The sequence below is a fragment of the Gossypium hirsutum genome, chromosome A03 (assembly GCF_007990345.1).
Source record: "Gossypium hirsutum isolate 1008001.06 chromosome A03, Gossypium_hirsutum_v2.1, whole genome shotgun sequence".
NCBI lineage: Eukaryota > Viridiplantae > Streptophyta > Magnoliopsida > Malvales > Malvaceae > Gossypium > Gossypium hirsutum.
This window is the reverse complement of record NC_053426.1, coordinates 7,859,494-7,871,232: the sequence shown is the minus strand read 5'-3', so window position 1 is coordinate 7,871,232 and position 11,739 is coordinate 7,859,494. Positions and strand designations below refer to the sequence as shown.

Genomic DNA, 11,739 nt, shown 5'->3' with positions numbered 1-11,739 from the left:
CTGAAGCAAGCACCAAGGGCTTGGTATGACAGGGTTGATGCATACCTGTCTAAGCTCAGGTTTGAGAAAAGTGTTAGTGAACCTACACTTTATGTGAAGAAGTTAGAAAATGAAACTCTTCTGATTGTCTCACTTTATGTAGATGACTTACTTGTAACTGGAAGCAAAGGAGAGCTGAACGATGAGTTCAAAGTGCAAACGCAAGAAGTTTTTGAAATGACAGATTTGGGAGTTATGACATACTTTCTTAGAATGGAAGTGAACCAATCTGATCAAGGCATCTTTATTAGCCAACATGTCTTTGCTTTAAAGATTCTCAACAGATTTTGCATGGAAAATTGCAAAAAGTCAACACACCAGTGGCTTAAGGGGAGAAGCTGACCAGTAATAGGAATCAAGAAAGGGTTAATGAGAAGGAATATCGAAGCTTGGTAGGTTGTTTGCTTTACTTAACAGCTACTAGGCCTAATATTATGTATGTTGTTAGTTTGTTGTCCAGATCTATGCATTGCTGTGATGTTGTGCATTTTAAAGCAACAAAGTGTTCTCAGATATGTAAAGGGAACTTTGAATTATGGAGGGAATTTTGAGAAGGCAGAAGAGCTCAAATTGATAGGGTATTCAGATAGTGATTGGGCAGGGTCCATTGATGACATGAAAAGCACATCTAGATACTTTTTTACTCTTAGCTCAGGGGTTTTCTGTTGGAGCTCAAAGAAGCAACAAACTGTTACTCAATCTACAGTTGAAGCAGAGCACATTGCAGCTGCTGCAGCTGTTAATCAAGCCATTTGGCTTAGAAAGTTGCTGTGTGATTTGAATGAAGAGCAGATTCAAGCAACTGAGATCAGGGTTGATAATCAGTCAACAGTTGCCATAGCTAAGAATCCAGTTTTTCATGGCAAAACTAAACATTTTAAGATTGAATTTCATTTTGTTCGAAAGGCTAAACAATTAGGGGAAGTAAATCTAGTTCATTGCAGCTCTAATACCATGTAGGGATTTTTGACAGCAACAAAAAAGAAAACGGAGCAAAAAAAGAAAAACAGGACACTGAACAAGCATATCTGTTATTGCTTCCTTGCAACACGTTTGTGAGCAAGTAAAATTTTCTTGCTTCCTTATTCAATGTTCTGTATTTCTTCCTCTGCTCTGTTTTCTTTTTTTTTGCTGTCAAAAATCCCAACACCGCGAGATCTCTTTCAGTCTTGACAGTTAAAACTGAAAAAGAAGTAATCTATTTGCTTTCATTTTGTTTATATAAAAGTGGTGGAACCATTCATTCCTTTATCTCCTGCCTCTTGCAATTGCATTCCCTTCCATTTCACAACTTGATAATAGCAGGTAAGAACCTCAGTCTTGTAGCTTTTAATTTTCTCCATTTCCTTTTTATCACACTCTCTCAACTCTCATCTTCTTTATAACATACACTTTGGGTGTTTCTTTCGTGGACTCAGCAGAAACAACCCATTCCCATTATGTCGTTTGCAGGTGCTCCAGATAACATTCGATATGAAATGAATAATCAAACTCGTTTACTCTTATGCCGCCATTGCAGAAGCCATATCGTCACCATGTACAACTGCGGGTATTATGTATGGAACTATGGATACTACCTTCTTGATTTCTTGTATGAATATATTCCCTTTTAACTTGAAACTTTCTTACTTTGGATCAAATTTTCAGATAGGTGGGCCGATGTCTAGATATATCTGCTACAATGCGTAAGATACTTTGTCATTCAAGAACACAAACTATATTAATTCCATTGTGTAATAAAGAAGAATAGAAAACAATTTAATCTTTTTGGATGATTGATATTAATTCCATAGTGTCAATGTGAGGACCGATCCTTTACTGTCTTATTGGTATCTCTATGATCGACCAGTATTGAATGTCCGTTGCAATGATTGCAACAGACACATTGGGGAGCAATTTGTAAGTTGTTTACATTTTTCTATTTCTATGGCTTTACACCTTTAATAAAATTAACGAATATATTCATCTTCCGTTTACTGTTTTGAGTTTGCGACGTATGAAGATTATTTACTTTCATCCGTAAGCTTCTTTTTTCTCCCCTTCAAATTCTGAATCCTAAAGCTACGACAATCAAATTAGAAAGTTGGGTTTTGAATGCAAATGGCTGTGGTTGCAGGGACGAGTTGCTGTATTGGGATGGAACTCGGTTGCATCGTGCGCCCTACGAGAATGGCAGTGCTTGAATGAAAGTTCACCAAGTTTAACGCAATTGCTACTAGGAAAACAACCGCTGCTGGTTTTATTTTTCATTTTTAGGGTCCGATGAACACTCATCAAAATACTGTAAACGTGAGATGGGCAGTATAACTGCTGTTGGCATGAGATTCTGCATTTAAAAACAATGATTTTGTCGTCCTTTCTTATAAATTTGTGCAGGGCATTGGAGTCAAAAGCTTATTAAGAATGCAATTTGTTTTGTATATAATTTGCTCATTTTACCAGTAACCGATACAATGTACAATTCAACATCACATTCCCTATATTTGAATCAAGCTACTTATATTCATATGTATATATACATGTCCCTTTATATAGAAGCTTAGTTTTGTAGGTATTAATTAAACCCTGAAATTTGGTTTTCCAGAAAGCATTGAGACTTGAGAATGCTACTTGTGGATAATGTCAATCCACACATTAGGCTTGTATATAGTCTCTCTCATTTGTATTATAATCCAGTTTGATTTAGCTGTTTGTGGTATATCAGAGTTAAGAAATTGTTCAAACTTTTTAGCATTCGGAAAAGCTTTGCTTTGATTAGAGCCTTTTATCGATTACGCTACTCGGATTCTTCATTTTCGCAAAAGTATTTCTATCCAACATATATGTCTCAAACATATTCAAACATGCATACGGAAGTATAGGCCTCCAAATATATTAAAAAGGATGTAATCTCTATCACCTAATCAACCGAAGTATATAACACAAATGTTCTATCCAAGTGCCATACTCTTGAGTAACTGTTGCTGGTATTTTAGAATACGAGTCATCAGCCAATAGACTTCATTCTAGCATCAGTAAAACTTCCCTTGATTAAACCAAGTCTATCAGCTTTAAATGACACTACTTCCGCAACAAATTTCTGGAGTAAACTCTGTAGCCTGGAAGCTCAATAAACACTTGCTATTCACAGTAGGTACTGGAACCAACCCATGCCGGAAGAACCTAACATGTCAAGGTCCTAATGGAACCAGTCAATAACTTATGATTTGCAATGCCAACTACAGCAGTGCTCCAAGCTCATTTTCCTAGCAGTCCAATAAATCCCTTTAATTACACAATACAAGGGTACGCAATGGAACAAAGGTAGTGGCGGTTCCTTTCAACATTTGAGTGGGAGATAGTAATGCAGGACACCAGCTTTCTTGGAGCTGAAAGCCACCCACTTCATCTACATAAGGACCCTCCAATGTTCATCTTGGGCTGTATATAAATCCCTCTCACTGTTGACAGTTATAACCGAAAAAGAAGCTATCATTCTGCTGCTTCCATTTTCTTTATATAAATCACGTGGTACCATTCCCATTTTTGCTGCAAAGAAGCTGATATCCATTTGGGAAGTTAAAAACAGGTAACAACTCACAATCAAGAACCTCAGTGCTCTTGGTTTTTTTCTCCATTTCTTTACCCCTCTCTCCCACCTTCAACTTTATAACTGTAACTTAGCCTATTTCTTGGACTCAGCTCAAACAATCAGGGTATATCAGTTCCTCTACTTCTTTCTTCTATTCCAATGGCGGACCCGCTGCCAGAGTCAGAGCCAGAGCAAGAACCAAAGCAAGAGTTAGAGGCAAAACCGGAGCCGGATCCAGAACCGGAGGCAGAGCCAAAGTTAGAGGGAAAACCGAAGCCAGATCCAGAACCGGAACCAAAACCGGAGACAGAGCCAGAGTTACGGACAGAACCGAAGTCGGATCCAGAGTTAGAGCCAGAGTCAGAACCAAAACCAGAGCCAGAACCAGAATCGAAGCCAGAACCGCAGTTAGAGTCAGAGTCAGAGTCGCAGCCAGAGACAGAACCAGCGTCAGAGTGGGACTCAGGGTGGGACTCGGACCTGGAGTCATACACGCAATCAGAGTCAGAGACAGAGCTGGAGCTTCCAATTCCGATCACCATTAGATATGAAATGAATACTGAATCTCGTTTCTTTTTATGCAGTCATTGTGGAAACCACGTCGTCAGCATGGACAACTGTGTCGTTGGTGTATCATCTCTCTCTCTCTCTATATGGTTCAATTATTTGAATTAAATTATCTGAGTTGTTTGATTTTTTTAGTCAATTAAAATAAATAAATAACTTTTTTGAGTTTAAATTAAATTAAATATTTACATCTCAAATATTCGAAAAATCAATTAAGTAAAATAACATAGTTATAAAATAAAGGTATAATTTCAAAACTTTAAGCTCAGCTACACCTTTCGACGTCATTTTACCCTGTCTTTTCATTCTTCTCATTTTCCTTCCTCGTCTAAAGAAACCAAATTCTCCTCAAAATTAGAAACCCTGAACCTTTTCTCCCAGTACAGAGATGGGAAGGAACCCAGCAGATTGGGTTGAGAAACCCCATCTTCTTTTTGCTTCATTCCTCCTTGATATGTTTTTTTTTTTCTTTTGAGTTCCATTTTCGTTAATAAATTATCTTATTGCCAAGTTTCCATGAGTCTGCTAATTGTGATGGGTTATTTCTACATGTCAATTTTTTTAATCAACGGAATGATTATCTGTTTGATGGCCAAAAATATCACATTCGACTATGCACTTCTAAATATTTAATTTAATTTAATTTTGATTGTGTTTTTTTATTTATTATTCGATTTAAATTTCATATAACTCTATTAGATTAAAAAAAATATCAAATAATATTAAATTGAATTTAATCGATAAAAATATTATTGTTGTTGTTGTTGGAAACTTGCCCACTTATTGACAAGCTTGCTTACATTGAATCAAATTTTCAGGTAGAAGGCCCGGGTGTGAATGGAATTATCTGCCACAACCCGTAAGATACTTTCTCATTGGAAACTACATTTCATTGTTTAGCTCTCTTTTTTCTATCAAGGTAAAATATTTATAATTTGTTTGATATTAATTTATAGTATCAATGTGGAAAGCGATGATATATCTCGTAGTAAGATAGTTTTATATCAGCGAGCGGTGAATGTCTATTGTATTGCATGCAACGGAGCCGTTGGGGAGAGATTTGTAAGTTGGTTTTTCCCAACCATGAATATTTTCCTATGATCATTTACCAACACTATCTGAGTGACTATATGTTGGTCTTGGGTTTACTGTTTTCAGACTGAGCTTACTCCACCTTACCCTCGTATAATGGAAGGAAGTTATTTACTTCGTCGGTAAGTTCTCTTTTTTTTCCCCTTCAAATATTGAATCATATTACGAAATGAAGATGGTTGCAGGAACTGGATGCTGTATTGGAATGGAACCCAGTTGCGTCAGGCGATAGGAGCCGTCGATGACAGACCCCCTTAAAGGAAAAAAACAACTGTCGCTGCTGGTTTTCTTTTTTCATTTTTAAGGGTTCTCTGAATAGTGTCATCAAAATACAGTGTAAATGTGAGATTGGTAGTATAATGACTGTTAGCTTTGGTGGTTTGCATGTGATTGTGCAGTTAAAAAACAAGGGTTTTATAGCCAAAGCTAACCATTTTTGTGCAGGGAAACTAATTTCTTTGATATGCTATAAACACACAGTACTAGACATTTCTTTGGTATATAGAAGCTCATTTTTCGTGGTTAAGAATGCAATTTGTTTGGTATATATTTGCTTCTTACGACAGTTCGAAAATATCACTGGGGTTGCTCAATTTAGCGAAAAGCTTCCGGTCTAATTTCAACCCCAGTCCTTGTACTCTTTGGATTTTTGAATTCTTCATTTGTTTTTAATTCCAAAAATTTTATTCTTGGATTGTCTGATTTAAAAATTAAAGTCCAAATAAATTTTTTTCCAATTATTAGCAAAATAATCGAAATTTAATGTTTAAATGTAGCATATTGGCGTAATTTGTCTGAAATCGTGCATCATTCTATTGTTATGTTTTCTACAGGTTTAATAATTATAAAATATATTTATTTAATTTATATATATCCTTTTAAATTTTCTAATTTAATTTTTTTTATATTATTAGAATCCTTCAAACTTTAATTTTATTTTTAAAAATTAAAAAAAAAACCCTACTCCCATAAAGCTGCTGGCACATATTCGTTGCAATTAGATAGGAGTTTAACTTTAAATTCACTTGGGATAAATTGAAAAAATCGATTAAATTAACTAATTGATAATAAATAAATTCATTAAAAGAGAATAAAAGTCGTCATGCACTTATAAATATTAATATTGGGTATTTAAGTGTGCACAACTAAAAGAACTCGCTTTTATTCTTACAGGATGTTTGGTGCTTTTTTATGTTTTCTATTGTGATTGATGAAAATATTATTTTTGAAAAAATCATTTTACAACATTTGATATGTACTAGAAAGTACTTATTAAAATTTTGAAAAAATTAAATTAATATGTGGAGTACACTCAACACTTTTTTGATATGGTAAATTTGCTTTACAAAATTAATCTTATTAAAAATAATATTAATGTATTTTAATATTTTTAAATAATTTTTATTATTAATAAATTAATTAATTTAACTTTTATACTAATTTTTAATCATTTTTATTATTAAAAAACATTTGAATTAATCCACTATGATTTTCTCGGTTTTGACCTAATCTATTATATGAATACATAAAAAAAATACAACTTGCATATTAATTAAAGATTGTGAATATGTACAATTTGTAATTTTTTCCTCATTACATTGTAGGTATAAAAAGTATATTCATATATTACTTATATGGTTTGAAATTCTCTTAATACTAATTTTTAATTATTAGTTTGATTCATATGTATGGTATTTTTTTTAATAGTCATTAGATTTTTCATTTTTTAACGCATAAGAATTTTCATGTAAGCTTTGCTAAGGTGGCATGTCATATATCTTTCTTGATAAGAAAATTAGGCAATAAACTAATTTAAAATTTGTGTTTTAGAGTAGGTGATGCCAATGTTATTGCTGGAATAATATAATATCATTTGTGAATAGACTTGTATTTCAGTCAATTACTAACTTCTATAAGTTTTTTTTTAATTTTTTCCTAGAAAACATAATTTATTTATAAAAAATAAAATATAGATATCTATCTAGTAATCTAAAAAAAAAACCTTACTTTGGAATAATGAATTGAAGTCTTAAAAACCAAAATGCAAAAAAAGAATGTTTAATTTTGTCTTTCTACTTACCATCTACATGAAAAGTAATTTTCTCACCAATTATTAAGGATATCACTTTTCATTGCTCGTGAGAAAGTAACTCCCATGAAATCTTACATTCTAACAAAAAGTAATAATTTTTAATCTTACTAAACACTCTCTAAAAGATGTGCGGACCACCGTATGCGAATTTGTATTTTGATAATTAATTTTTATGTTTGAAAATCTTATTTTATTACTATTTACATTTCATTACTAATGCTTTCTAAATATAATAAATTGTTTTATTATTTTTATATTAAAATATATTAAGATCAAATAAAATAATCATTCAAATTTAAAAAATTAAGAAGTAAGACTAAGCCTTCAGTTTTTTATTTGAGTAAATTTAATTATCAAAACTGTTAAAATTAATTACTTAAAATATTTGGATAAAATATCAAATATTTAACTGTTTATTATAAAATACATCAACCAACTAAGATATTCTAACTGAAATCTGAAAGCCAAAACAAAATATAAATCATAATGACCAAATTGTAAACTTCTCAAAGGTAGATAACTTAGATAGAAATTTTAAAAAAAATCAAAAGTGTAATTTAAATTTTAAAAAGACATTTTTAAAAAATCATAATATTATAGGGGAATTATCATGTGGCATGTTGAACATTATGACAATGCTATTTAACATATTATAGATGCACATTATTATGTCATTAAATAATTAATAATTAATAGTTGAATAATTAAATAATCCTAAATTAATGTTATAAGAATGATTACATTTAAAAGCTTATTAATAGTTTACGTAAATTTTAACATTTATGATTGGACAAGGTTGTGAAAATGGACTTTGGCAAAAGTATGAACAGTTCTAATGAGGGAAAGGGATCCAGAATCACATAACAAAAACTAATCTGGTTATGATGAAGTAATAAATCATGAGTTAAATTATTTGTTTTATGTTCGAAGATCCATAAATTTTTAAGAGAATATGAGTAAAAATATTACGATAATGGGCTTAGGTGAAAATATTAGGTTTATTTAAAATATAACTTAGGTTCAAACTTGAACAGTCAATGTCCAAGCCCGACTCAACTTATTTTATTTTTAGTTTATAATGTTTTATATTATGTTATGTATATTATACATAAAAATTAAATAGATAGTAATATATAATATTGTTATAATTCAACCATTAAAAAATATTAAGATGATTATATATAAAAAAATTTAATAAATAATATATATAATTATTACAAATAATATAAATATATATTTTTAAAATTTTAAAATGAGTTTAGATTAATCATTGACAAATATAAATGAGTTTGAGTAAAATTTAAAACTCATAGTTTGAGTTGGATTAGATTCGAATAGAAATAAGATATGTTAATATGATAAGTAAAACCAGTATCTCTCACTGATGAACCGCTAATATTATAAGAAGAAACCGATATCTCTCACTAATCAACCGCAACAAAATAGGGGTTAGAGTTATAATTTAAAATTTCACTTGAACTTCGAAAAAAGTGGTTGAAAATATTAAGTCAAAAGAAAATATTCAACCTTGATTCTAAGATATCATATACGATAATTTTAGTTGTGTTTTCCCGCGGGATTCATAACTGAAAGTCACATATCTGATTGTTTATATGAATCATTCCCATATCTCTTTCGAAGAACATTAAATCCATCTCAGAAACCTTAGACCTTGCTGTTTTTTCTCTATTTCCTTATCCCTCTCAAGTCTCTCAGGCACAAAACAATCAAACGTACCACTTCTTTCTTCGATCCCAATGGCGGAGCCGGAGCCGAAGCCAGAGGTAGAGGCAGAGCCTCAACCTCAGCCTGAACTTGAACCTGACCCAATCAGCGTTAGATATGAAATGAATGCTCAAAGTCGTTTCTTCTTATGCCGTTTTTGCGGAAACCACGTGGTCACCATGGACAACTGCATTGTCGGTGTATGCATCATCTCTTTCTCTCTCTCTATGTATATAACTTCATTTCTTGCTTCTGTTCTTTGTGGGATTTAACAGAAAACAGAAAATAAATGGATATAGACTAGTTGATTTCTGGTGAAGTGTAGATATAGATTCCTACTTATTCACAAATTTGCTTACTTTACATCAAATTTTTAGGTAGAAGGTACGGATGTGAATGGAATTATCTGCCGCAATCCGTAAGATATACTTCGCATTCAAAAATACAATCGCCCAAACTACATTTCATTGTTAATTATAATTTAATCTTTGTGCTTGATTGTGACATATTGTAGTGTCAATGTGGAACATGATGATACAATGTCTCGCAGTTTTTTGAATCGTCTGCCGGCGGTTAATGTCCGTTGCAATGCATGCAACAAGTACATCGGCGAGAAATTTGTAAGTTCTTTACATTTTTGGGGGGTTAAATTCTATAAAAAGGTCTCTAGACCATGCGATTTTTGTAGATTTAGTCCTTTTTGCATTATTCCCTATACTATTATTTGCGTTTACTGTGTTTCAGGTAGGGCTTACTCCGCCTTGCCCTCGAGTAATGGAAGGAAGTTATTTACTACATACGTAAGTTGTTATTATTCCTTCAAATACTGAATCATATTAGGAAACAAATTAAGCCACAATAATGGGGGGTGGTGTTGTTGCAGGGACCGGATGCTGTATTGGAATGGAACCCAGTTGCGTTACGCGCCAGGAGCCTACGATGACAGAACCCCTTAACTCAAAAGTTTCACTAAGAATCTTCATTATTCAACTGCTGCTGGTTTTTCTTTTTCATTATTAGGGTTCTTTTTGTCTCATCGAAATACAGTATATGTGAGACTGGTAGTATAATTGCTGTTGGCTTTGGTAGTTTTTCTGCAGTTAAAAAGCCAGTAGACATTTATGTGGTATATAATAGCTCATTTTTCATGTTCAACAATGCATCTTCCAATTGATTACCGGTATTTTTCGTATTTACTTCTTTTAACACGGATTAACGTTTTGAGTAGCTGAATTTAGCACATTGTTCATTTAGGTTACATTCTTTTTAAAATTTTATTATATTGATCTAATTCTGCCTCCAATCCATGTGTTCTTTGGCCTTTTGACATTTAGTCCCTCTCTTTTAGTTACAAGAATTTTAATCCTTTAATTATTTTATTTAAAAATTAAAACCCAAATGAAAATAAAATTAATTGAGTTATATTAAATTTAAATATGCATTATCAATTGTAAATTAATGTTTAAATTAGACATTTAACTATTGAACGGTTAAATCAAAATGGAGGGCGATTAAATTCTTGAATTAAAAGTTAGGTGATTCAATTTTGTTAAAAAAATCTAAAAAACATAGAAGTTGAAGTCATGATTAAACCTATTAAATTACATTTTAAACTTTTACCTATGCTTATTATAAAGCCTCTCTAATTAAATTAGTATCATGGATTAATCGAATACCAACTCATTTGAAAAAAGACGAAAATACCTTCATATTTTTTGTCATTTTATAAATGTCATATAAAAAATATATACACATACAAAAAATTTCAACCCATGCCTTTTCAACTTAACACAATTGTACTTTACCATTAAATTGAAGTCTCATTTATTGTTATTCACAAAAATCGTGAATGTACCATGAACTAATTATTAATCAATTAAGTCCTATACGTTGATTAATCAATTAATTGAATAAACTTATAAATTTACAAACAAAAACCCTAGAAAATTATCTTAAAAAACGTGAAGGGTCAAATGTTGTAATTATCTTCAAGGATGCGGAAATCAATTGTAAAACCGAGTAAACCCTCCTTACTAACCTCCACATATGCAAAGATCTCAAGACAAATCTATGGGGAATGACTATACTGTATGTGGCCAACGACTCGATCGAATAGAATGAGAGATCCAATCAGTGAAGACGAACATCTGACAGGTACAACCTAGTGTACTTTAACCAGAAACACATTGACATATTTCAAAGAAAGTATCAAAAACCAAATAAACCAAATGATGGAGATGATGAGCAACATGCAAAGGCAAATTGGTACTAGAATCCCAAGAAATATGGACAACAATCCTCGAAAGGATGGAAAGGAGCATGTAAATGTTATCACCTTACGATCTGGTAATACTCTTAATGATATTAAAGCTCCTTACATGTATATATAGCCCTGGCCAGGCTATTTTTCTATGTTATCAATGGTTTAGCCCGAACGGGTAACGCTGACACATATATTTCTGTACCCGACTAGCTTGAATGAGCATTACATGTTTCCTGCACTCATGTATTGATTTCTTTTACAAAGTTCCATTGGAAAATTAAAGGATATACAGTGTGAAATTGTATCGTTAATGTGGATGAAATATGAACTTTGTAACACCCCTAATCCCGTATCCATAGCTGGAACAGGGTTACAGGATGTTAACGAAGT

At 32.1% G+C, this 11,739-nt stretch overlaps 2 protein-coding genes across 3 annotated transcripts; both read left to right on the top strand.

The window, feature by feature from the left end:
• Positions 1-2,938: 2,938 nt before the first annotated feature.
• On the top strand, positions 2,939-5,769 carry LOC107963942 (protein TsetseEP). Of its 2 annotated transcripts, XM_041107395.1 has the most exons (7): positions 2,939-3,607; positions 3,721-4,113; positions 4,195-4,240; positions 4,996-5,036; positions 5,134-5,239; positions 5,336-5,391; positions 5,455-5,769. In XM_041107395.1, the coding sequence occupies exons 2-7, from the start codon at positions 3,770-3,772 to the stop codon at positions 5,525-5,527; spliced, it is 666 nt and encodes a 221-aa protein (XP_040963329.1). In that variant the 5' UTR covers positions 2,939-3,607; positions 3,721-3,769; the 3' UTR covers positions 5,528-5,769. The 2 variants fall into 2 exon arrangements, with proteins under 2 accessions (XP_040963329.1, XP_040963327.1); XM_041107393.1 differs by having other exon boundaries at positions 2,949-3,607; positions 3,721-4,240.
• A 3,231-nt stretch (positions 5,770-9,000) lies between these two features.
• On the top strand, positions 9,001-10,244 carry LOC107963945 (uncharacterized). Its single transcript, XM_016900501.2, has 5 exons — positions 9,001-9,286; positions 9,464-9,504; positions 9,601-9,706; positions 9,831-9,886; positions 9,970-10,244. The coding sequence occupies exons 1-5, from the start codon at positions 9,119-9,121 to the stop codon at positions 10,040-10,042; spliced, it is 444 nt and encodes a 147-aa protein (XP_016755990.1). The 5' UTR covers positions 9,001-9,118; the 3' UTR covers positions 10,043-10,244.
• Positions 10,245-11,739: the final 1,495 nt, after the last annotated feature.

Bases quoted from the DNA above. Each gene is read 5' to 3' on its own strand.
- LOC107963942 (XM_041107393.1), top strand. From the start codon at position 3,770: ATGGCGGACCCGCTGCCAGAGTCAGAGCCAGAGCAAGAACCAAAGCAA. The intron at 4,241-4,995 runs GTATCATCTCTC...TCAAATTTTCAG, and splicing joins TGGACAACTGTGTCGTTGGT to GTAGAAGGCCCGGGTGTGAA. The intron at 5,037-5,133 runs GTAAGATACTTT...ATTAATTTATAG, and splicing joins GGAATTATCTGCCACAACCC to TATCAATGTGGAAAGCGATG.
- LOC107963945 (XM_016900501.2), top strand. From the start codon at position 9,119: ATGGCGGAGCCGGAGCCGAAGCCAGAGGTAGAGGCAGAGCCTCAACCT. The intron at 9,287-9,463 runs GTATGCATCATC...TCAAATTTTTAG, and splicing joins TGGACAACTGCATTGTCGGT to GTAGAAGGTACGGATGTGAA. The intron at 9,707-9,830 runs GTAAGTTCTTTA...ACTGTGTTTCAG, and splicing joins AGTACATCGGCGAGAAATTT to GTAGGGCTTACTCCGCCTTG.